Genomic DNA, 25,672 nt, shown 5'->3' with positions numbered 1-25,672 from the left:
TCCATACCTCCGACTTTCCTCCAAACTTGCTCAAAGGTAATTCTCCCGTTTTTCTTTTTTTCTTTACATCCTCAAGCTCCATGTTGCCCTTAAGCTCCACCATACGGCCCAGCAGGCCCGGTGTGATGCTCCACCATACGGCCATACTGTAGTCTAACTTGTGTAACTTTTTGGCCTAAAATAGATAATAGTTCTGATTATGGCAGAGCTTTCTCCCCACCCAATTAGGCTAAAGTAATGATTAAAAAAAACACAAATGCTTGATCAAGGGTCCGGCCCGGCCCGGCCCGAGGATAGTGGCGGAAAATAACTTCGGGCTCGGGCAGAGAATCTAAACTCTAAATCACACCAAGATTTCTGGCTTTGTCTGTTGTTTTTAACATTATTGTTTGAAGCTGGGCACTGGTTCTTAATCGTTCCTCTTTTGCTCCAAAAATGATCACCTCAGTTTTTCCTTCATTCAATTTAAGAAAGTTGTGGCACATCCAATCATTAGTTTGTTCAATGCACCTAGACAGATTTTGTATTGGACTGTAGTCTCCAGGTGACAGCGTTATGTAGTTTTGTGTGTCATCAGCATAACTATGATAACTTATGTTATTGTGTTTCATTAGACCTGGATATAGACAAAAGAAAAAACACACCCCCCTTAACTCGAAATCTGTGGCAGTTTTATTATTGTTATTTTAGCCCAATAATCGCTGTTTTAATCAACATTTATTCACAAGATCTTATCATGGTTTATATGTATTTCTTTTAATGTTATTATTTCAGTCTATTTCGGCCAGGGAAGCTGGATTACTTTGTTGTTTATTGATATTTTTAAAACTATAACGCTAGATCTATCAACATTTATTTAGATGTTATCATGCTATTCATTTCTTTATTTTAATAATATTATTTCAGTCTTATTACCAGTGAAATATTACAGTATGCTGTAAAACAGAACACTACAATATGATTTCTAAAAAAAACTCTATTACATTGCTACATTGCAAATTAAGCTGAGTTATTGCACAGGAAACAAAGGAGTTTTTACTCCATGTAAAGGTTTTAATTTTGAACCCCACCCAGACCTAAGCTGTCGTAGATAGGTAGATAGTGTTGATGGCATGGGTTGAGATGGGGCTCAGTGTGTGTGTGTGTGTGTGTGTGTGTGTGTGTGTGACTGTCTGGTTTAACACACACCAACCGTCCCTCTAAAACACTTTTAACTTTCTAACTTTATTTTGTAAATCCAGAAAACCACCATCATGGATCTGGACCCAGCCGTCATCATCCCCGCCATAATTTTCACCATTGTCGCCATTTATTTTGCTTCTTTGTACCTGAACAAGAAGCCCGACACCTCAGCAGCCAGGAAGAAGAAGCCTAAAGTCGGCGACGGTGATGACGTCCCCCTGTCCAGAGATCTGGCGCCACGGCTACTGGTGGAAAATAACCCTGTTAAGGTGAGAAACATCTGAGCCAGCAGTTCTTTTTTTTCTTTGAAGTTTAATTCATTTATTTTGCAAATCAAATCCACAAATTAATGACATAGCCTACAGAAAAGTTAATCATCAGTTTCTGAAGAGTCTTAGACTGAAGACTGATCGATTCTGATCAATTTATTTGTGTTTGAAGTTTCTTAATATAGCAACATGGAAGACAATTTAGACAAGTTATCAGAAACTCATTATTTTTATGTTTATTTATTTAATATTTCTTCATTCATTTACTATATATTTATTTACTTATTTACTACTTATTTATTGATTTTATTTTACTATTTATTTATGTATTTATTTATTAACTATTCATATATGTATTTACTATTTATATTTGTGTGTGTGTTTGTGTGTGTGTGTGTCTCTCTGTGTGTAGTGGTTTCCTTGGGGTAAGTGGATGGAAAGGATGAGACATTGCATGTGGAACCAAAACCAGAACCAGAACCAGGATCAGAACCAGGACCAGGACGGACCCTCCAGACCCGCGGCAGACTGCAGCGCCCCCTCTGGTCAGTGTTTGTATTCTGATTACTAATCAGCAAGGACCCTAGTCTGCAGGGTTATTCTGGGCAGTTATTCTGGATCAGCGCTGAAAACTGTAGAGACTTCCCAGATTGTGTTTGACTCTGATTATGATCCATAAACTGCCCTCTGCCAACAAGTTCCAGTTTACAATACTTCACTTCTCGTCTGTTTTTCTGTTTGAGGTGAAGATGAGTTTCATTTGTGTGACCGTGTCAGCCTGAAGTCTGAACTCTACGCAGCCGTTCCTCCACTCAATATTCATCACAGAGTCTGGAGAATAACTCAGAGTTACAGTCTAACAGCAGATTATAATCTGGAGAATAACTCAGAGTTACAGTCTAACAGCAGATTATAATCTGGAGAATAACTCAGAGTTACAGTCTAACAGCAGATTATAATCTGGAGAATAACTCAGAGTTACAGTCTAACAGCAGATTATTATTAGGGCCCAGCGCTGACAGCGGCGAAAGCACTATTGAAATCCTTTCCTTTCCTTTCCTTTTTTTCTTCCGGCAACTGAATCGACTTTCTGAGGGGCTTAACATACTCAAAAACTCACCACAATTGGTGGTCGCATCAAGTCTGGTGAAAATCTACATATTTTAAGGGTTTCGGAAACAGGCGCACAAAAGTGGCTCGCTAGCGCCCCCTAAAAAATAAAAAAACTTGAGCCCCTACAGTACCTGCAGTACGTTTAACGTAGACTCACGAAACTTGGTAAACATATGTAACATGTCAAGATGTACAAAAAGCCTCATTGGAGCCATACCCTAAACCCAACAAGAAGTCCGCCATTTTGAATTGAAACTTCAAAATTAGTGCGATTTTGGCAATTTCCACATGTCGTACTTTAACGAACTCCTCCTAGAGATTTCATCCGATCAACTTCAAACTCGGTCTGTGCCATCTTAAGACGTTAAAGATGAAAAGTTGTTGAAAGAAAAACCTTTTGTCATAGGGCGTGGCCGTGGCAGGGCGGATATTTTGTGCGTTTCGCCATCGAAATAGGAAGTGGCTGTTACTAGAGTGTAAATTGTCCAATTGGCTTGAAACTTTTCAGGTTTCATAAGAGTCCAAATAAAGGCCAGTATTTACTCAAAGTCATAGCGTCCCCTAGTGGCAACAGCAAGTAGGCCTAAAAGTCAACGTGCTATACTTTAACAAACTCCTCCTAGAGATTTCATCAGATCGACTTCACTTTTGGTCTGTGTCATCTAAAGACCTTAACAATGAAAAGTTATTAAAAGCAAAACTTTTCGTCCAACGGTGTGTGCGTGGCATTGCGGCCATTTTGAGCATTTATCGATGAACCAAGAAGTTGTTAGTGTATACTTTAGTGTACATTGTCCAATTTGACCAAAATATCCAAAAGAGTCCAGGCCCGAGGACATTTATTGGCAAAAATTTACTTTTGGTCATAGCCCCCCCCCCTGCTGGCAACAGGAAATCAGCCTTATATGACAAACATCCTTCGATTTACATGAAACTTAAAACTATGTGATACTGAGGCGCCCCCTATGCTTTAACCACGCCCACTTACTCAGGCCATGCCCGCTTTCATAACATTTAAACCATTTAAGGTAGAGTCTTGTGTGAGGTATCATTGAACTCGGCAGAGGGTTCCTTCTTCATTGGTGATGGTTTGACCCACCCACCATCTTTGACGTGAGTATTACATTGCACTGGTTCCACCATTTAGAGAATCTGAGGTAAATTCCTATTTCAGTGCTTTTGAACGTATTGCTGCTGCTACACTTAATTGGCCAAAGAGTGTGTGGCCTTTTTTCCTCCAATGTAGGTTAGTGGGCAAAGCTCAGGAAGTCTGTACCTCTCTCTGTCCATAAAAGACAGCTTGAATTATGACATTGTCAAAGCCACTGTCCTCAGTGCCTATGAGTTAGTGCCAGAAGCATATAGGCAAAACTTAAGAAGTTGTGAAAAAACTGCCACCAAGACGTATGTAGAGTTTGCAAGGGAGAAAGGCACTCTGTTTGATAAATGGTGTCACGCGAGTGAGATGGCAACTTTGGATGATTTGTGTGAACTTGTGTTGTTGGAGGAATTTAAGGATCAGCTTCCAGATAAGATTGTTATCTACTTAAAGGAACAAAGGGGAACATCCTATGCCGCTGCCACTGTACTGGCGGATGAGTTCACATTGATTTACAATTGGATCTGACAAGTTATATTAGATCTGAGCAGCCTGAATCGTCCGCCAGTCGCTAGTCTGCTAGTCGTATCGTTGACTCACCAGGCGCTGGGATGAAACGCTAGTTGTGTCTAACCTTTCTCTCTATTCGTTCCCTCTCGGTCCCTCTCGTTCCCTCTCAGTTCCCCTCGTTCCCTCTCTTGTCCCCTCTCGTTCCCATGCTCTATCTAGGTTTTGAGTCAAACCTTTGGTGGGGGGGGGGGCACACGTTATGTTGCGTTCGGTTTACCCCTAGACATCAGGTCATAACAGGTATCATAGACCTCAGCAGGGACTTCCCTTTTCATTGGTGACGATTTGCAGTTTCTGAGTGACGCGCAAATACACGCCAAACAGAGCGGCGTCCGCCAGTAACCCCGATGTGTAAGGAGGTGCGAGGGCCCATCCAAAGCTACTTGCAGCTTTAATTATTATTACTATTATTATTATTATTATTATTATTATTATTGACAGCGTACGCAGGTGACACACTGTGATACAGAGCAGAGAAACATTGAGTCTTTTCAAAGTAAAAGCGCAGTCAGAAGAGTTTCTGTTTGCTGCTGAGGAGGAATTGGGTTTGAACAGGAAGTGATGTGTGTATATATGTGTGTGTGTGTGTGTGTGTGTGTGTGTGTGTGTGTGTGTGTGTGTGTGTGTGTGTGTGTTTGTGTGTATGTGTGTGCGCAGGTATTGACGTGGACATCGACGTGGAACACAAGGGTAAGATGATCAAGGTGACCCCTCCCTCTCAGAGTGGGGGGGTGGAGGGAGACGGGGGTGGAGCCAGCAGCCAGGACGGAGCCAAAAACGAGGGCAGGGCCAACTTTGAGGGAGGAGCCAGCAGTGAGAGGTCAAAGGTCAGTTCATGTTCATCAGCTGTGTGATGTCTTCAGTTAAATCTGTAAATTTGTGCTTTTCACAGATAACATGACTAATTAGAAAATTTTGCACAGAATTCTTTTTAAATTTTTGTGTGTCGACATCTTACTTTACTTTTACTTTAGGCCTTAAGATTCCCATATGAACATAGGCCATCGACGAAGCTCTTCCATCCTCTCCGGTCTTGGGCCCTCCGCTCCAGATGTTGCCACGTCAGCCCTTCTTTCTTCATCTCCTGTTCTGTGGTTCTTCTCCAGGTGGTTCTCGGTCTGCCTCTCTTCCTCCTGCCCTGCGGGTTCCACGTCAGCACCTGTTTAGTGATTGATTTCTTTCTCCTGAGTGTGTGCCCTATCCACTTCCATTTCCTCCTCCGGATTTGCATTTCTATTGGGTCTTGTTTGGTGCGTTCCCACAGATTGGCGTTAGAGATGGTGTTAGGCCAGTATATTCCTAGGAGGCGTCTGAGGCACCGGTTGGTGAAGGTCTGCAGCTTATTGAGTATGGTGGTGGTAATTCTCCAGGTTTCTGAGCCATAGAGTAGAGTGGTCTTTACGTTTGAGTTGAAGATTTGAAGTTTGGTCTTGAGTGACAAGTTTTTTGCCTTCCAGATATTGTTTAGCATGTTGAATGTTGTCCTTGCTTTTCCGATCCTGGCTTGGACATCGTCTTCCGTGCCACCTTCCCTTGAAATGATGCTACCAAGGTATGTGAAGCTGTTTACATCCTCTAGTGCATTTTGATCCATGGTTATGGGTGTATTTTTCTTGCTGTTGATACGCAATACTTTAGTTTTTGATGAGTTTATTTTGAGACCGAGCAGAGCAGCTGTTTCCTCCAATTTTCCAGATTTTTCCTGCATCTGTTGATGTGTGTGAGCCAGTAGTGCCAGATCATCTGCCAAATCGAGATCTTCTAACTGCTCGGTCAAGCTCCACTGAATGCCGGTTCGTCTATTGTTGATTGTTTCTTTCATCACCCAGTCTATGCAAAGGAGGAAAAGAAAGGGTGAGAGCAGGCACCCTTGCCGCACCCCAGTCAGGACCTCAAATGCCTCCGATATACATCCTTCATGGAGGACTTGACATCTCGTCCCATGGTAGATGCTTCTAATAATGTTGATGATCTTTGCTGGGATCCCATAGTGAGCCATCAGTTTCCACAGCCTTTCCCTATCCACACTGTCAAAGGCTTTTTCGAAATCTATGAAATTCACATAGACAGGCGAGTTCCATTCAATGGACTGTTCAATAATAATCCTGAGGGTGGCAATTTGGTCTCCACAGGATCTGTTGTTCCTGAAGCCAGCCTGGTTTTTCCTCAGTTTCTCATCGACCCCCTTCTGGAGCCTCTCGAGCAGGATATGGTTGAGCACCTTCCCGGGTGTTGAAAGGAGCATTATTCCTCTGTAGTTTTTGCACTGCCGGAGGTCTCCTTTCTTGGGGATTTTCACGATGTGGCCATCTCTCCAGTCGGAAGGGACATTTTCTTCCTCCCAGATGGTTTTCATGAGGTGGTGGAGCATGTTGGTGGAGGTTTCAGTGTCGGCCTTAAGAGCTTCCGCTGGAATCCCGTCTGGTCCCTCTGCTTTCCCTCCTTTCAAGGCCTTAATAGCTTTTCTGATTTCCTTCTTAGTGGGGGGGTTGCAGTTAATCTCCAATGGGTTTTGGGCCATTGGGATATCTGCTGACAATAGAGGAGGCTGCCTGTTGAGCAGGTCTCTGAAGTGTTCAGTCCATCTCTTCACCTGGTCTTCCTTGGTTGTGAGGAGTACACCCTGTAAGTTTTTAATGTGTGCCTGTGCGTGTCTGAATTTGCCTGTGAGCTTTCTTGTGGTTAGATATAGGTCTTTCAGGTTGTTCTTTCCTGCTGCTTCTTCTGCCTGTTGTGCTAAATCCTCAATAAATTTCTTCTTGTCTCTCCTTACACTTCTTTTCACGTCTTTATTTGCTGTTGCATATTCTTTCTGTGCTGCCGCCTTGGTTGCACTGGTTTTACTTCTGTTTACTGCCTCTTTTTTCTTCCTCCTCACACTCACTTTGCTATCTGTATCTCTAGATAGCCAGGGCTTACTGTCTCTCTTCCTCCTCCCTATTACTTCTTTGCATGTGTCTTTCCACAAGTTTTTCAGACCTTTCCATATCTCCTCCACTTGCTTGGTGTTTCTATTTCTAGGGCTTTGTACCGGTTGTGTAGTGCCACTTTGTAGAGTTTGGATGTACCTATATCCTGAAATTGCTGTGTGTTGAATTTGACCCTTTCTTCCCTGTGCTTTATGCATTTTAACTTTAGCTGGATCTTTGCTGAGAGGAGGTGGTGGTCAGATCCTGCGTCTGCTCCTCTTCTGACTCCGACATCCAGCAGAGAGTGTCTAAACTTCTGACTTATGCAGATGTGATCTATCTGATTTTCTGTGGTGTGGTCAGCAGACACCCAGGTGGCTTTATGGATGTTCTTGTGTTGGAATACTGACCCACCAATGACCAAGTTGTTGTCTGCACAAGCTGCTGCGAACCTCTCTCCATTCTCATTCATGGTCCCTAATCCCTCTCTTCCCATAACTGTCTCAAAGCCGTTGTTATTGCCCCCTATCTTTGCGTTCATGTCTCCCATCAAGATCATGATGTCCTTCCTTTTCCTGGCCTGTAGAATAGTGTATAGTTGGTTGTAGAATTGGTCCTTTGTTTCATCATCCGTGTCATTGGTGGGGGCGTAGCATTGTACCACTTGGAGGTTTATTTTCTTGTGGGTGGTTTGAAATTTGGCAGTGATGATCCGTGAGTTGATGGGCTCCCAGCTGAGAAGGGCCCTTTGTGCTTCCTTGGACAGCATGAACGCTACTCCCTCTGTGTGTGGTGCAGAGTCATCGGGATGTCCTGAGTAGAGTATGGTCTCTCCACTCGCCAGCTTGACCTGCCCTGACTGGAGCCACCTGGTTTCTCCCAGACCAAGGAGGGATGTCCCGTACCTCCTCATCTCCTCTGCTATCACTGCTGCCTTTCCACCAGTATACATGGTCCTCACATTCCATGTCTCTATGGTGGTGGGTCGCTTTGAGGTCAGAAGCCGCTTCAAATGCGCAGTCTCCTTGCGGTTTTCCATGCACATCGTCATATTTTCTTTAGCTTGGTTCGCTGCAGAGGCTTCCTTCCCAAGGCTTGAGGACTTTCTGATTTTCGTCGATGTTCCCGTAGCTGAAGGCTTTTTACAGGGTGGAGTAGCTGGTCCCACGCCCAACCCCCACCTTTGGGGGGGGTGTTTTGGAGTTGGCTTGTTAGTCCTCTTCCCTCCCCTATTGTCTTCCAGGTAATGGATTACAGCCTCCTACCACGTGGGGCCAGACAGGGTTTGGGTCGTGTACAAGCTGTCTCGGCACATCAAGCCCAACCAACTCCTGCTGCTGTGTATTGAAAGCTGCACCAGGCAAGCTAACCCTACCAGCAGCGCGAGACAGGTGTCGACATCTTGCTGTATCATTAAGGTTCATAGGCTTGTGTGTGTGTGTGTGTGTGTGTGTGTGTGTGTGTGTGTGTGTGTGTGTGTGTGTGTATTACACACACTGACGCTTTTATCCAATATATAAAAGACCATATAAGGCAGAAAAGCTCTCGTTTCAGTCCAGTCCCATTTAAAAGGGTAGCATTAGGGCCAAAAAAACAGCAAAAGAGTCATTTTCAGCCCAACCAATGTTACATACCCCATTAGGAGACTCTACTCTACTCTATATAATCATTCTATCACCCCTTTAAAGGCTTCTCCCTTAAGGCCTTCTCTTTTGGTCTTTTCCCTCCAACTATTGTTCCCCTTCTCCGCCCCTTTCCTTTTTCTGAAGCTGACCTCTCCCATATTAGTCCTGCAGAGTTGCCACAACCCCTTCTTTCCTCATCCCTGAGGAAGAGCAAAGTCTTGAAAGTGACCCAGCAGTTGTCATTACCTGTGCAACCTTCTACCTCCATGATCCACCAGAGGAGCTCTCTGAGTGGTAGAGGAATTCCTCTGCCCTTTAGCACCTAGCAGTGCCACCACTTCTCCCTGAAGAACATCCTGCTGCTACATTGGTGGGTCTTTTTGGCAGCAAAGTGACCTCTCGAGCTGGAGGCTGTCTACAATCGGTCATGCAACAGTCTGACATATTCAGGCCTAGCCATGACAATGGGTGCATTCGGGATGTCATCCATAGGCCAGCTCCAGTGTGAGTTAATGCCGATTAGTACATACTGGTTCACTGTGCTGGTACTGGACCCATCACATTAATTGCCACCTGGTCCATGGGTGACCCTACACAGTACTGAAGTAACACAGGACTGACTTTTGGGGGCATTTGCGAACCATACAGGCATCATTAGCAGTAGTATTTAACATCCCTCCTGCTCTGGCCCCAAGACTGTCTGTCTGAGCTATCTCAATGTCTTTCTCTCAACTCTGGGGGTTCGATGATGCACTTCAACATCTTCCCTGTTCAGTTCTGTGGGTACAACCACTTGCCGTCTCTGCTCTCCGGTGGCTGGCTCAAGCCAGCGAGTATAATGAGACCTTTTAAAGGGCTTGGTCAAAAGCTTGGTGTCAGCATTTGGACCACTTACAAGTAATTCAGGGAAGTCTTACTACGGCAGAACAAAAGAGAATTGAAGTAGTTAAGACAGGAGGAAATAAACAAATCCATCCATCCATCCATCCATCTTCGTCCGCTTATCCGGTGTCGGGTCGCGGGGGGAGCAGCTCCAGCAGGGGACCCCAAACTTCCCTTTCCCGAGCAACATTAACCAGCTCCGACTGGGGATCCTGAGGCGTTCCCAGGCCAGGTTGGAGATATAATCCCTCCACCTAGTCCTGGGTCTTCCCGAGGCCTCCTCCCAGCTGGACGTGCCTGGAATACCTCCCTAGGGAGGCGCCCAGGGGCATCCTTACCAGATGCCCAAACCACCTCAACTGGCTCCTTTCGACGCAAAGGAGCAGCGGCTCTCTCCGAGCTCCTCACGGATGACTGAGCTTCTCACCCTATCTCTAAGGGAGACGCCAGCCACCCTCCTGAGGAAACCCATTTCGCCCGCTTGTACCCTGGATCTCGTTCTTTTCGGTCATGACCCAGCCTTCATGACCATAGGTGAGGGTAGGAACGAAAACTGACCGGTAGATCGAGAGCTTTGCCTTCTGACTCAGCTCTCTTTTTCGTCACAACGGTGCGATAGATTGAATGCAATACCGCACCCGCTGCGCCCGATTCTCCGACCAATCTCCCGCCCCATTGTCCCTCACTCGCGAACACAACCCCAAGGTACTTGAACTCCTTCACTTGGGGTAAGGACTCATTCCCTACCTGGAGAAGGCATTCCATCGGTTTCCTGCTGAGAACCATGGCCTCAGATTTAGAGGTGCTGATCCTCATCCCAACCGCTTCACACTCGGTTGCGAACCGATCCAGTGAGTGCTGAAGGTCGCAGGCCGATGATGCCATCAGGACCACATCATCTGCAAAGAGCAGCGATGAGATCCCCAGCCCACCAAACTGCAACCCCTCCCCACCCCGACTACGCCTCGATATCCTGTCCATAAATATTACAAACAGGATTGGTGACAAAGCGCAGCCCTGGCGGAGGCCAACCCTCACCTGAAACGAGTCCGACTTACTACCGAGAACCCGGACACAGCTCTCACTTTGGTCATACAGAGATTGGATGGCTCTAAGTAGAGACCCCCTCACCCCATACTCCCGCAGCACCTCCCACTGTATCTCGCGGGGGACCCGGTCATACGCCTTCTCCAAATCTACAAAACACATGTAGACCCGGTTGGGCATACTCCCAGGCTCCCTCCAGGATCCTTGCGAGAGTGAAGAGCTGGTCCGTTGTTCCACAACCAGGACGGAATCCGCATTGTTCCTCCTCAACCCGAGGTTCGACTATCGGCCGAACCCTCCTTTCCAGCACCTTGGAGTAGACTTTACCAGGGAGGCTGAGAAGTGTGATACCCCTATAATTGGCACACACCCTCTGGTCCCCCTTTTTAAAAGGGGAACCACCACCCCAGTCTGCCACTCCTTTGGCACCGTCCCAGACTTCCACGCAATGTTGAAAAGGCGTGTCAACCAGGACAGCCCCTCCACACCCAGAGCCTTGAGCATTTCTGGACGGATCTCATCAATCCCGGGGCTTTGCCACTGTGTAGTTGTTTGACTACATCAGTGACTTCCGCCTGGGAAATCGACGACAATCCCCCATTATCCTCCAGCTCTGCCTCTAAGATAGAGGGCGTATTAGTCGGATTCAGGAGTTCCTCAAAGTGCTCCTTCCACCGCCCTATTACCTCATCAGTTGAGGTCAACAGTGTCCCATCCTTACTTTACACAGCTTGGATGGTTCCCCGCTTCCCCCTCCTGGAAGCGCTTTGGTGCTGACCGAAAGTCCTTCTCCATGTCTTTTCCAAACTTTTCCCACACCCGCTGCTTTGCCTCTTTCACGGCAGAGGCTGCAGCCCTTCGGCCCTTCCGGTACCCTGCAACTGCCTCCGAGTCCTCCGGGATAACATATCCCGGAAAGACTCCTTCTTCAGTCGGACGGCTTCCCTGACCACCGTGTCCACCACGGTGTTCGTGGGTTACCGCCCCTTGAGGCACCTAAGACCCTAAGACCACAGCTCCTCGCCGCAGCTTCAGCAATGGAAACTTTGAACATTGTCCACTCGGGTTCAATGCCCCCAGCCTCCACAGGGATGCACGAAAAGCTCCGCCGGAGGTGTGAGTTGAAAGTCTGTTGGACAGGGGCCTCCTCCAGACGTTCCCAATTTACCCGCACTACACGCTTGGGCTTACCAGGTCTGTCCAGAGTCTTCCCCCACCCTCTGACCCAACTCACCACCAGATGGTGATCAGTTGACAGCTCTGCCCCTCTCTTCACCCGAGTGTCCAAAACATACGGCCTCAGATCAGATGAAACGATTATAAAATCGATCATTGACCTTCGGCCTAGGGTGCTCTGGTACCAGGTACACTTATGAGCATCCCTATGTTCGAACATGGTGTTTGTTATAGACAATCCATGACTAGCACAGAAGTCCAACAACAAACAACCACTCTGGTTTAGATCAGGGAGGCCATTCCTCCCAATCACGCCTCTCAGGTGTCTCCATCATTGCCCACGTGTGCGTTGAAGTCCCCCAGCAGAACAATGGAGTCCCCCACTGGAGCCCCATGCAGGACTCCAGTCAAGGTCTCCAAGAAGGCCGAATACTCCGAACTCCTGTTTGGTGCATATGCACAAACAACAGTCAGAGTTTTCCCCCACAACCCGCAGGCGTGGGGAGGCGACCCTCTCGTCCACCGGGTAAACTCCAACACAGCGGCGCCAGCCGGGGCTTGTGAGTATCCCCACACCCGCCCGGCGCCTCACACCCTGGGCAACTCCGGAGAAGAAAAGAGTCCAACCCCTATCCAGGAGTATGGTTCCAGAACCAAGACTGTGCGTAGAGGTAAGCCCCACCAGATCTAACCGTAGCGCTCCACCTCCCGCACCAGTTCCGGCTCCTTCCCCACAGAGAGGTGACGTTCCCACGTCCCCAGAGCCAGCGTCTGCCGCCCGGGTCTGGTCCGTCGAGGCCCCTGACCTTCACTGCCACCCATGTGGCATTGCACCCGACCCCAACGGTTCCTCCCACAGGTGGTGGGCCCATGGGATGGAGAGGGAGTTGCCACGTAGCTTGTTCGGGCTGTGCCCGGCCGGGCTCCGTGGCAAACCCGCCACCAGGCGCTTCGCCGACGAGCCCGCCGCCTGGGCCTGGCTCCAGACGGGGCCCCGGGCTTCCTCCGGGCAGGGTCACTCCATCTCTGCTTAGCTTTTTCATTGGGGTTTTTGAACCATTCTTTGTCTGGCCCCTCACCTGAGACCACTTTTCCTTGGGAGACCCTACCAGGAGCACAAAGCTCCAGACAACACAGCCCTCAGGTTCACAGAGACACACAAACCTCTCCACCACGATAAGGTGATGGTTCACGGAGAGGAAATAAACAAATCAATTATTATATTATGTTTTCTTTATGTTGCATCATAGAGTAGCACACAATTTTGTTCTATCTACTTACAATGACACTAAAGTCAATTCTGATTCTGTGGAGATAATCTTTTAAATGGCTTACTATTTGACCAAGAGAAACCAGAGCTGAATGTATAAAGTAAACAGCATCGGACTCAGGACAGAACCTCGAGCTATAGATTTAGATGACCGAGCACAGTAATGAACAATAACTGAAAAACTCCTGTCTGAAAGGTAAGAAGAATCCACTGCCTGAGCCTCTCAAATATGATACAGTGTTCCACTGATCAGATGAAACACTGAAGTCTAATAGAACTAATGTAGAATCTTTACTTTTGGTTTATTAATTGCCATTATATAATAGAATAGAATAGCCACTTATTGTCATTATACACATGTACAATGAGATAAAAAGCAACTCCCTTTCAGTGTCAACAATGTAATAAAATAAGTAGTGCAAAAGAAGAAGTAGGGGAGGGGGGGTAAGGGGTAAGGTGCACAGTTCTGAGACGCTATATACATATATAAAAAATATAAAGATAGATATGGTTATATATACAGTTTGATATACAGTGTGAAGTGATGAAATTGCACAGAATTATCAATATTATCAAAAGTAATAAATATTAAATATTAATATTGCACAGTAGGTGGGTAGAAGAAAGTCCGAGGGGTGGGGGGTAGGACTGTGAAGTCAGTGCATGTGTGGTTATGACTTTTGGAAAGAAATTGTGCTTGAATCTATTAGTCCTTGTTCTGATGCACCTGTAGCGCTTCCCTGAGGGCAACATGTCAAACAGATCAAAGCCAGGGTGGGAACTGTCCTTGGTGATGTTTTCAGCTCTGCTGAGACAGCGGGAGGTGTAAATGCCCATCAGGGAGGGGAGAGGGCATGTCAATGATCCATGAATGAATCTTGAATTATTAATTTACACAAATGTCATCATAACATAATCTACAAAACTATTATGAGTATTTTTAAACTCACCAAAAAAATTCTGTTAAGTGACGGTGTTCTTTTTGGTATGTTTTGGATCTTTGCAGAGACAAAAGTTGGAGACGCCACAAGAAGTCCTCTTAAGAATTTTAGAAGACTTGGGAGCTGACGACTTTGAAAAATTTAAGTGGTACCTGCAGGGAGTCCTAAAAGACTTTCCAGCAATCCCAAGGAGTAAACTGGAGAATGTAACCAGGGAGAACACAGTGGATATGATGTTCCAGACCTACAGAATGAACACCATTAATGTGACCAGAATAGTTTTAGTGAAGATCAATCAAAATGTTCTAGTGGAGAATTTATCACACATCATCTCAGGACCTGCAGGTAAATCATAATCATTATGAATTTAAAAGAATAACAAAGTTATATATCACAGTCTTCAACAAACATTAGCTTTGTTAGCAATATCTCCCTGTTATCTACAATAATACATATGTTGTGTTGACAACAACAGAAAAATCTACCAAACATCCACAAGAGAAACTTTGTTTACTCTGCTGGTTAAAATTAACACACTGATGTCACTGTAAGATACTGCTTGGGCAATATTAATTCCCTCTGTAATTAAGTTATATACCTTCTGGTTTATTTGGACAATGAAGAGTTCATAGATGTATGACAACATATAAATTGTTTTTGAGGAATACTAAGTCATTTTACAATAGTTAACACATTCAGGACCTCATCGTCAAATGGGCTGAATAGATTTCATGAATACAGAAATGTCCACACTCACATTCACCAGAACAAACACTCATTGATTTCATTGTTTTTCAGATATTCTTGCTACATGCCAGAGAAAAGTCAGATCCAACTTACAAAAGACGTTCCAGTGTGTGTTTGAGGGAATTGCTAAAGCAGGAAACAAAACCCATCTGAATCAGATGTTCACAGACATCTACATCACAAAGGGGGGGACTGCAGGGGTTAGTGATGAACATGAGGTCAGACAGATTGAAACAGCATCCTGGAAACCAGACACACCAGAAACAACAATCACATGTGAAGACATATTTAAAGCCTCACCTGGAAGAGATGAACCAATCAGAACAGTGATGACTATGGGAGTGGCTGGCATCGGGAAAACAGTCTTAACACAGAAGTTCACTCTGGACTGGGCTGAAGACAAAGCCAACCAGGACATCCAGTTCACATTTCCATTCACCTTCAGACAGCTGAATATGCTGAAAGAGGGAAAGTACAGCTTGGTGGAACTTGTTCATTACTTCTTTAGTGAAACCAAAGAAGCAGGAATCTGCAGGTTTGAAGAGTTCCAGGTTGTGTTCATCTTTGACGGTCTGGATGAGTGTCGACTTCCTATGGACTTCCACAACACTGAGATCCTGACTGATGTTACAAAGTCCACCTCAGTGGATGTGCTGCTGACAAACCTCATCAGAGGGAATCTGCTTCCCTCTGCTCGCCTCTGGATAACCACACGACCTGCAGCAGCCGATCAGATCCCTCCTGAGTGTGTTGACATGGTGACAGAGATTAGAGGGTTCACTGACCCACAGAAGGAGGAGTACTTCAGGAAGAGATTCACAGATGAGGAGCAGGCCAGCAGAATCATCTCCCACATCAAGACATCACGAAGCCTCCACATCATGTGCCACATCCCAGTCTTCTGCTGGATCACTGATGCAGTTCTAAAGAAGGTGTTGAAGACTAGAGAGGGAGGAGAACTGCCCAAAACTCTGACTGAGGTGTATATCCACTTCCTGGTGGTTCAGTCCAAACGGATGAACGTCAAGTTTCATGAAAAACCTGAAACAGAATCACCCTGGAGTCTAGACACCAGGAAGATGATCGAGTCTCTGGGAAAACTGGCTTTTGAGCAGCTGCAGAAAGGCAACCTGATCTTCTATGAATCAGACCTGACAGAGTGTGGCATCGATATCACAGCAGCCTCAAAGTACTCAGGAGTGTTCACACAGATATTTAAAGAGGAGAGTGGAATGTACCAGGACAAGGTGTTCAGCTTCATCCATCTGAGTGTTCAGGAGTTTCTGGCTGCGCTTCATGTCCATCTGACATTCACCATCTCTGGAGTCAACCTGCTGTCAGGAGAACAAACAACATCAACACAGTTCTACCAGAGTGCTGTGGACAAGGCCTTACAGAGTCCAAATGGACACCTGGACTTGTTCCTCCGCTTCCTCCTGGGTCTTTCTCTCGAGACCAATCAGAGTCTCCTGCGAGGTCTGCTGACACAGGCAGGAAATAGTTCACAGACCAATCAGGAAACTGTCAAGTACATCAAGAAGAAGATGGATGAGAATCTTTCTCCAGAGAGAAGCATCAATCTGTTCCACTGTCTGAATGAACTGAATGATCGTTCTCTAGTGGAGCAGATCCAACAGGCCCTGAGATCAGGAAGTCTCTCCAGATATAAACTGTCTCCTGCTCAGTGGTCAGCTCTGGTCTTCATCTTACTGTCATCAGAAGAAGATTTGGACGTGTTTGACCTGAAGAAATACTCTGCTTCAGAGGAGGCTCTTCTGAGGCTGCTGCCAGTGGTCAAAGCCTCCAAAAAAGCTCTGTAAGTACAGCAATAGTTGGACTCATACAGTGCCTTGCAAAAGTATTCACCCCCTCTTCGCATTTTTCGTGTTTTGTTGCCTCACAACCTGGAATTAACATTGATTGTTTGAGGATTTGCATCATTTAATTTACAGAACATGCCCACAAATTTGAAGATGTTTTATTTTTATTGTGAAGCAAACAACAAATAGGACAAAATAACAGAAAAAGTCAATGTGAATAACTTTTTACTCCGCTAAAGTCAATACTTTGTAGAGCCACCTTTTGCGGCAATCACAGCCCCAAGTTTCTTTGGATAAGTCTCTATGAGCTTGTCACATCTTACCACTGGGATTCTTGCCCATTCCTCCTCGCAAAACTGCTCCAGCTCCTTCAAGGTGGATGGTTTGCACTTGTGAACAGCAATCTTTAAGTCTGACCACAGATTTTCTATTGGATTGAGGTCTGGGCTTTGACTAGGCCATTCCAACACATTTACATGTTTCCCCTTAAACCACTCAAGTATTGCTTTAGCAGTGTGTTTGGGGTCATTATCCTGCTGGAAGGTGAACCTCCGTCCTAGCCTCAAATCACACACAGTGGTACAGGTTTTGCTCAAGAATATTCCTGTATTCAGCACCATCCATCTTTCCCTCAACTCTGACCAGTTTCCCAGTCCCAGCTGCTGACAAACATCCCCACAGCATGATGCTGCCACCGCCATGTTTCACTGTGGGGATGGTGTTCTTTGGGTGATGTGATGTGTTGGGTTTGCACCAGACATAGCATTTTCTTTGATGGCCTAAAAGTTCAGTTTTAGTTTCATCAGACCACAGCACCTTCCTCCATACATTTTGGGCATCTCCCACATGCCTTTTCGCAAACTCAAAACATGCCATTTTGTTTTTTGCTGAAAGTAATGGCTTTCTTCTGGCCACTCTGTCATAAAGCCCAACTCTATGGAGCGTACAGCTTATTGTCATCCTATGTACAGATACTCCAGTCTCTGCTGTGGAACTCTGCAGCTCTACAGGGTTACCTTAGGCCTCTCAACTGCCTCTCTGATTAATGCCCTCCTTGCCCGGTCTGTGAGTTTTGGTGGGCGGTCGTCTCTTGGCAGGTTTGCTGTTGTGCCATGTTTTTTCCATTTGGTTATGATAGATTTGATTGTGCTCCTGGGGATCATCAAAGATTTGGATATTTTTTTTATAACCTAACCCTGACTTGTACTTCTCAACAACATTATCCCTTACTTGTTTGGAGAGTTCCTTGGTCTTCATGCCAGTGTTTGGTTAGTGCTGCCTTTTGCTTAGGTGTTGCAGCCTCTGGGGACTTTCAAAAAAGGTGTGTATATGTAATGACAGATCATGTGACACTTAGATTACACACAGGTGGACATCATTTCACTAATAATGTGACTTCTGAAGGTAATTGGTTGTACCAGAGCTTTTTATGGGCTTCATAACAAAGGGGGTGAATACATACGCACATGCCAATTTTCTGTTTTTTATTTCTAAAAAGTAGTTTTATGTATATATTTTTCTCATTTCACTTCACCAACTTGGACTATTGTGTTCTGATCCATCACATACAATTCAGATTAAAAGACATTGAACTAAAGGCTGTAATGTAACAAAATAGGTAACAGCAAGGCACTGTATATCATAACTTAAAGGCTCTGCTGTCTTTTCAACTTCTTGATTCTTTTTTGTTCATTATTGCCTCTTCAGGCTGAGTGGCTGTAACCTGTCAGAGAGAAGCTGTGAAGCTCTGTCCTCAGTTCTCAGCTCCCAGTCCTCTAGTCTGACAGAGCTGGACCTGAGTACAAACAACCTGAAGGATTCAGGAGGGAAGCTCCTGTCGGCTGGACTTCAGAGTCCACAATGTAAATTGGAGAATCTCAGGTTAGGATCAACCTGTTCAACTGATTGTCACCTAAATCCTGATTTACATTAAGGGATAAACTCGTAACATGCCCAAGATTGTCTGTCAGTTGTGTTCATTTAGTTTCAATCTCTTCCCATGAACATGTTTTAAATTGTTTTAGAAGATTTTTTCTCACCCTGTTGTTGGAACTTTAAACCAATCCCAATCGTCTTGGGCGACGTTAAGCTCTGACACAGCAACGGTGGCTCTGCTAAATAGCCTTGTTGTGCCATCCACATTTTCAGCATGTAGCTTTCTTTTTAAGCTATTTTAGGGCTTTTTCCTTTTATTTAGAGCAGCTGAAGAGAGACAGGAAAGGGGAGAGAGTGGGGGATGACATGCAGCAAATGGCAAGGCCAGACTCAACCAATAATATTTTTACATTTTAATAATACTGATGTATTATCTTCGTGTTCATTATTGTCTCTTCAGGCTGAATTTCTGTAATCTGTCAGAGAGAAGTTGTGAAGCTCTGTCCTCAGTTCTCAGCACCCAGTACTCCAGTCTGAGAGAACTGGACCTGAGTAACAACAACCTGGAGGATTCAGGAGGAAAGCTGCTGTCGGCTGGACTTCAGAGTCCACACTGTAAACTGGAGAATCTCAGGTCAGGATTCATTAAGCTGTTCAACTGATAGTCACCTAAATCCTGATTTACATTACTGGATAAACTTGTAACATGCCTAAGATCGTCTGTGCTTGTATGGTTTCAAACGGTTGTGTTTATTTAGTTTCAATATCTTTCCAAGAACATGTTTTATGTTTTCTTCTCACTCTGTTGTTGGTACTTGAAATATCAGACAGGAATCAGAGAGCTACCTGTAATGTTATCAGATTGTTGATGGACATTAGTGGGTGTTTGATTGTGAGTAGAAAGAATCAGTGAGACTGTTAATGCAACCACACAGTATCCTCAGATCATGTGACATGTGTTGTTCTGTGTGCTTGCAGTCTGTCAGGCTGTCTGATCTCAGAGGAAGGCTGTACTTCTCTGGTCTCAGCTCTGAGCTCCAACCACTCCCATCTGAGAGCGCTGGACCTGAGCTACAATCATCCAGGAGACTCTGGAGTGAAGCTGCTGTCGGCTGGACTTAAGGATCCACTCTGGAGACTGGAAACTCTCAGGTAAAAACACTGGATGAACATGGAAAGGAGATATTTGTGTAGGAGTTGTCCAAGGAAAACATCTACAGCAACTAAAATCCGTCTTGTTGGCCAGTGAGTTTACATTCTCCATCATACACAAAGGAATAGACGGTTTAAACCTCCACCACTTCCTCAGTAGCCTAGTCTTCACTCTAGCTCCAGCTCTGCATCCGCAATATTTACGTCTCAATTCCTCTGGGATGGAATGAACAATGCTGGCGTGTCCCATTGTCCTTGGTCCGAGCAATTGTTCCCTTGAATAAACAAGGTTTTTACTGCCGTGATCCAGTTTAATTAATTAGTAGCCATATCCATAGGATATAAGATATATACGCAAGGTGTGTAAATGATAAAAAAAAAGTTAGAAGAGAAAAAGTTAAAAAAAGACAAAAAACAGACACGTAACAAACAACCTACAGAGAAGGCTGCCACATACAGTTTTAACCAATCATGGTGACCAAGTGTAAAGAGATAGTTAATGTTTACTGCTCCAGATTTCCCATCGTGGTCACATATATATGACTCTAGAGTCGCTACTCGCTGCGGTGGCTTGTAAGGTACAAAGGAAGCAAAAATTGGTCCAGTATCTTGACCATGTTTGTTTCAAAACAATGTTAATTCCATTAAGGGTATTGTCAATGTTTTATGTAATCAACATCAAGAAAGAACTGGTGATGTCATGTATCTCTGCAATACTAAAACAACAAAGTGAACCTTGAACATACTGACCTCAGGACAGGACTTTTGAGATGTATTTCTCCAGCTTTTAGACTGTTCCTTCATCAGCGTATACTAATGTGTGAGAGTTATGTAATGCCCCCCACCCCCTCTCCTTCTTTCAGGGTGGAGCCTGCTGGAGTCAGATGGTTGACACCAGGTCTGAGGAAGTGTAAGTGTGTTTTACATTTCATTCATGGAACTGTGACATCACGCATTCAACCCTCTGATGTCATCATTAAAGTACTGATTAATGGTTAATAACTGGTTAATAACTGCAGCTGTGTTGTGTGTCCTTTTCTCCGTCAGATTCCTGTGAACTCACACTCAACACAAACACAGTGAACAGAAAACTCAAACTGTCTGACAACAACAGGAAGATGACATTTGTGATGGGTGAGCAGCCATATCCTGATCATCCAGAGAGGTTTGACTCCTGGCCTCAGCTGCTGTGTAGAGATGGTCTGACTGGTCGCTGTTACTGGGAGGTCAAGAGGAAAGGAGATGTTGATATATCAGTGAGTTACAGAGGAATCAGGAGGAGAGGAGACAGTGTTGACTGTGTGTTTGGACGTAATGATCAGTCCTGGAGTCTGTTCTGCTCTGATGATGGTTACTCTGTCTGGCACAATAAGAGAAAAACATCCATCTCCTCCTCCTCTGTCTCTGATAGAGTAGCAGTGTATGTGGACTGTCATGCTGGCTCTCTGTCCTTCTACACAGTCTCCTGCAATTCACTGATCCACCTCCACACCTTCAAAACCACATTCACTCAACCTCTTTATCCTGGGTTTAGGTTCTGGTCCAGGACATATGGTTCCTCAGTGTCTCTGTGTCCTGTGGAGGGCGGAGAGTCTCCTGTCAAAAGAACGACACAGTTCAGTCTGATCAGGATCATCAGTTGATGTTAGTGAGGAGAATGTGGGGATCACCAATGATTTCCTGAATGGACTGACCTGTCTCTCTTAGTTACGTTGTTATAGTTCTAGACTGCTGGGGGACTTCCTTCCTTTGACACATTGAGCTGCTCTCTCCTCTCCCTTTCCATTTCCATTTGTGTGCATCCCGTCTCAGAAATGCCTGTTACTAATCCTAGCTTCTGGGGAGCTTCTGGGGAGTCCTTATGTTTTTTTCATCCAGCGTATTTCCTTGGAGAACGTTGGCACCAAGATCTTGGTTGCAGCTGTCGCCGTGGTCCTGCTGCACTCCCTGTTAAGCTCTGCTGAACCCTGCAGCTTCCTGCTACGTCCATCCATGCTCTGCTGGGTCACGCTACATCCTGTAATGCCCTGCAGCGCCCTGATATGACATGAACTACTACAACTACCATTTGAAGTCACTGTTCCATTATTAATGTGACTATTATTGCCAATGTTCATCACATCCCCAACCAGCACCGTCAGACACCGCCTACCAAGAGCCTGGGTCTGTCTGAGTTTTCTTCCCAAGAGGGAGGTTTTCCTCGCCACTGTTGCACTGCTTGCTCTTGAGGGACTTATTGTAATTGTTGGGGCTTTGTAAATTATAGAGTGTGGTCTAGACCTACTCTATCTGTAAAGTGTCTCGAGATAACTTGTGTTATCATTTGATACTATAAATAAAATTGAATTGAATTGAATTGAATTAGATTCTTCTCCAAACAGCTAAATTACATGTGATGCTCTTCACCATCGTCTCCAAAAGCTGCATTCAGCAACCACCCTGCTGCTTATCAGACAGCTTTAGTTCCTTTTTACACATTCAGATTATTACAACTAAATACAATCAGTGTGAAGTCTGTGTAATAATACATGATGATGTATTATTATAGATTACTAGCTGCAACATTAAAGTAATCAGTCATTAGAAACTGTGGAGGTAATTACTTCGTCAGCTTCTGACCAATCAGTTTATTGTTATTGTTTATTGATGTTGATACATCTTTTATGAAAATGTTTTCTTCTTGTTTTATTGAGTCTGTTTTAACTTTCTCTTTAATCTGCTGGTTTGGGTCCCTTAATTTGAAAAATGAGCATCGACTAAACAGCATTGTTAAGAAGTGTTGCAAAATTGAAGGGATTGACTTTTGTTGAGTTCTCCCTTTTATACAGGCTCAGAGTAACAAGGAAGGCCAAAGCCGTCCTTGCTGACCCGAGTCACCCCTTGTCTTGTGAATCCAGGCTGCTGCCATCTGGTCGCAGGTACCTGGTACCCAGGTGTAACACCAAGAGATGGATGAGCTCATTTGTCCCTGTTGGCATTGGTCTCATTAAAACCTTGATGTAATTTGTCCTGTTGGAGTATGGAAAATGAATGTATGTTATGTTGTGTATGGAATGCTGTCTTCTGTTCTCTGCTGGCTGTAGAAAGAATTGCCCCATTTGGGGATAATAAAGTTTACTTGATCTTGATCTTAAAGGACATTTTTCCTCTGAACGGTGTGAAACAGCTCTGAGGTCTGTTTTCTGGTTTGATGGGAGTGTTACATTAAATGATGTTGTGCAGTACACGGTTTGAGCCACCAGGTGGAGCTTCTGACTTACTGATGAGATACTGTAGACTAGTCTGTAGCTGACTGGATTGAATTCTCCAGTGGAATGTGCTGTTTATGTTCCGCCTTATGAACATTCAGAAAATGCAATTCTGAAATGCACTACTGAATTTGATTGTTTTTCTTGTGTAGCATAAAGATACTACAGCTGCATGTTAAGCACTGACAATAAATTAACCTTGAACCATATACAGTTTAAAACAGTTTAAAGTATAAATAATTATATAGGAAAAAGTTAGCGTCATTCCCTGGATCACTTCACAGTCAGTATGGACCGGAGGAACGATTACAGCCACCAACTATCAACATACATGTAAGGTCATGGGTAGACCACCAGGCGTCACTGTTGTTATGTCTATTACAGAGAAAGTTCAACAATTCACACGTTTTGTCCTTTACAGGACACCATACGTTTCCAATTTGGTGCCTGTAGGTCGTTTTTCAAACTGTATTTTCTACTACTCCATAAAGGTAGTAAGCAGCTTAACCAGCATGGGTGGCAAGAATTATTGGAAAATATCCATTTAAAACCACCTGTTAGTTAATTTGTTCACACATTGAATTTATTTAAGCATCACGTTACAGTTTGTTGTGACAAGCCATGCAAATTAGATACATTTATTTACTGATTTAAAAGTGTTTCAGTACTCAAGCATACTGAAACATCAGCATTTAAGTTGACTTAATATTTTATTTAATAATTCATAAACTATGTATTGTTTTTAACCTTAGATTGTGTTGTGGATTTAATTTTAAGAAAGAAAGTGTATTTTGCACTACTCCATAAAGGATGCCGAAGGCAGCATTCGCTGTGAGACAATAAAAACCAGATAAAGGTCTCAGCCACAATCCTGAACCAGCGTCCAGTTCTTCTGTCTCTCATCTCTACCCCCCCAACGCATCAAACACACAATAGAGTCCCGGAGCAGTGTAGAGAGGCATCTCCAGGCAGCCCACACGAAGGGGCTTACAAATATATGACTATATATATGAGTTTTCTATATATATATTATGTTTTTGTTTGCTGTCATGACTTTATAGACTGTTGTTCCTCCATCATTTAAAAATGAACCTGTTTTTCATTATTAAATGTTTTTTCTTCTTTTGATGCTTCAGTCTTCCTGCAGTTTGGACTCTTTGGAGTCCTGTCAGTGTCTCCAGCTGCCATCAGAGTGCTGACTGACAGCTTTTGGAACGCTGCCAGCTGCTTTTGACTGGCAGAACAGCTGGCCCTCTGCTCTGATGTCATACTAACATTTCTAGGTTTGGTTTTACAGTTTTTTTGGATTGCTTAAGCACGATTTTCAAAACAGGGCCCGTGTTTTCAAAACACTACACCCAATTAGCACAACCACACACCCAATTAGCAAAACACCTTTGCACCTTTGCAAAATGAAACACTCTTGCAAAAACTATACACTAATTTATAAAAAACATTTGTTGTTACCATATGAAACACACACCTTTCATTTTACATAATTAAGTTTTAACCATATACACACTGCTGTTGCTAACCTAAAACACGTTTAGCAATTCTACTTCTCAGTGATTAGAGTACTGTAAATTAATTACACAATAAATTTACAATAAGTTCACCAAACACTACACAAGACCAATGCTGCAGACTGAGGAAATATAATTTATTTCTCTCCATATACCCAAATCAGTCGACATGGAGAATCAACAACAAAACATGTCCCAGTTTTCATTCTACGACAGTAGTGTGCATAACACTGTTAGCTCCACAAACAACAAACCTAAAATATTCTATCCAGTACAGGTTACAATCACAGAAAAAACAGACAAAACAAAAAAAAAAGATCTGAAAAAGTACAGAAAATACTAGACATTATCGCTTGATCCGGCCAAGAGAATTTCTTCAACATCACAGGTGATATCCTCGTTGGCAAGACAACGTGGGAAGAACCGTCTTGAATGTCGAATCCATCCTTGCACAGCTGCAGCGTAGATTTGGTCACAGGGGTCCTCCATGGCCTCAATGAGGGGTCCCTGAGCCTGGGGCCTCAATGAGGGGTACCTGAGCCTGGGGCCTCAATGAGGGGTACCTGAGCCTGGGGCCTCAATGAGGGCTACCTGAGCCTGGGGCCTCAATGAGGGGTCCCTGAGCCTGGGGCCTCAATGAGGGGTACCTGAGCCTGGGGCCAGAGATCGTAAACCTTGAATATGGGCCCCCTTCCTCCTTGTGGTTCTCGACCCTCAATCCTCATGTCCCAGGGAGGGGTATCAACAGTGCTGATATGGTGCATCCAATGAGCAGCTGATTACTGTAACTGGAGACAGATTTTCTTTGACCTGTTTCCTTGTCTAAATGTCCTGATGACAGATGCTGCTGTTTATCTACTAAGATTAGTCCAGTCTCCCTCAGCATCAATCCGTGGTTCACAACATGGTCTACTAGTGTGCCTCTACCTCTGGCTGGGCCTCTTCCTCTTCCTCTACCTCCTTTTCCTCCTCTGTGGATTCTCCCTCTCACTCTCATTGTTCTTCTTCTTCTGACTCCTTCCATTTTGGTAGAAGGCAGGTGAACTTACCTGCTGCATTTTATATAGTGCTTAAACCCGATTGGTGTGTCCACAATTTAGCAGTCATGTGTTTGCGTACCTGGTGGCTGTGTTTAACCAATTGGTCCATGTGTGTTCATTTGAAAGCCTTTGCTTTGAAATTGCAAGGAAGTGACATCATGATAAATTTCTGTGTCAAATGCAA

At 44.5% G+C, this 25,672-nt stretch overlaps 1 protein-coding gene across 1 annotated transcript; it reads left to right on the top strand.

Moving 5' to 3' along the window:
• LOC114563396 (NLR family CARD domain-containing protein 3-like) lies at window positions 1–21,438 on the top strand. Its single transcript, XM_028590256.1, has 11 exons — window positions 1–36; window positions 1,242–1,451; window positions 1,864–1,996; window positions 4,891–5,060; window positions 14,149–14,428; window positions 14,882–16,646; window positions 18,358–18,531; window positions 18,986–19,159; window positions 19,504–19,677; window positions 20,541–20,587; window positions 20,725–21,438. Exons 2-11 carry the CDS (start codon window positions 1,254–1,256, stop codon window positions 21,318–21,320), a joined length of 3,711 nt encoding a protein of 1,236 aa, XP_028446057.1. The 5' UTR covers window positions 1–36; window positions 1,242–1,253; the 3' UTR covers window positions 21,321–21,438.
• The last annotated feature ends 4,234 nt before the right edge of the window (window positions 21,439–25,672 follow it).

This window comes from Perca flavescens, chromosome 10 (genome assembly GCF_004354835.1).
Source record: "Perca flavescens isolate YP-PL-M2 chromosome 10, PFLA_1.0, whole genome shotgun sequence".
Lineage (NCBI taxonomy): Eukaryota > Metazoa > Chordata > Actinopteri > Perciformes > Percidae > Perca > Perca flavescens.
This window is presented reverse-complemented; position numbering and strand designations above follow the sequence as displayed.

What these genes read in the sequence shown, in the direction of transcription:
- LOC114563396 (XM_028590256.1), top strand. Translation starts at nt 1,254, where the DNA reads ATGGATCTGGACCCAGCCGTCATCATCCCCGCCATAATTTTCACCATT. An exon ending in TGGAAAATAACCCTGTTAAG is followed by an intron (nt 1,452 to 1,863) that starts GTGAGAAACATC and finishes CTCTGTGTGTAG; the next exon opens with TGGTTTCCTTGGGGTAAGTG. An exon ending in CCAGCAGTGAGAGGTCAAAG is followed by an intron (nt 5,061 to 14,148) that starts GTCAGTTCATGT and finishes GGATCTTTGCAG; the next exon opens with AGACAAAAGTTGGAGACGCC.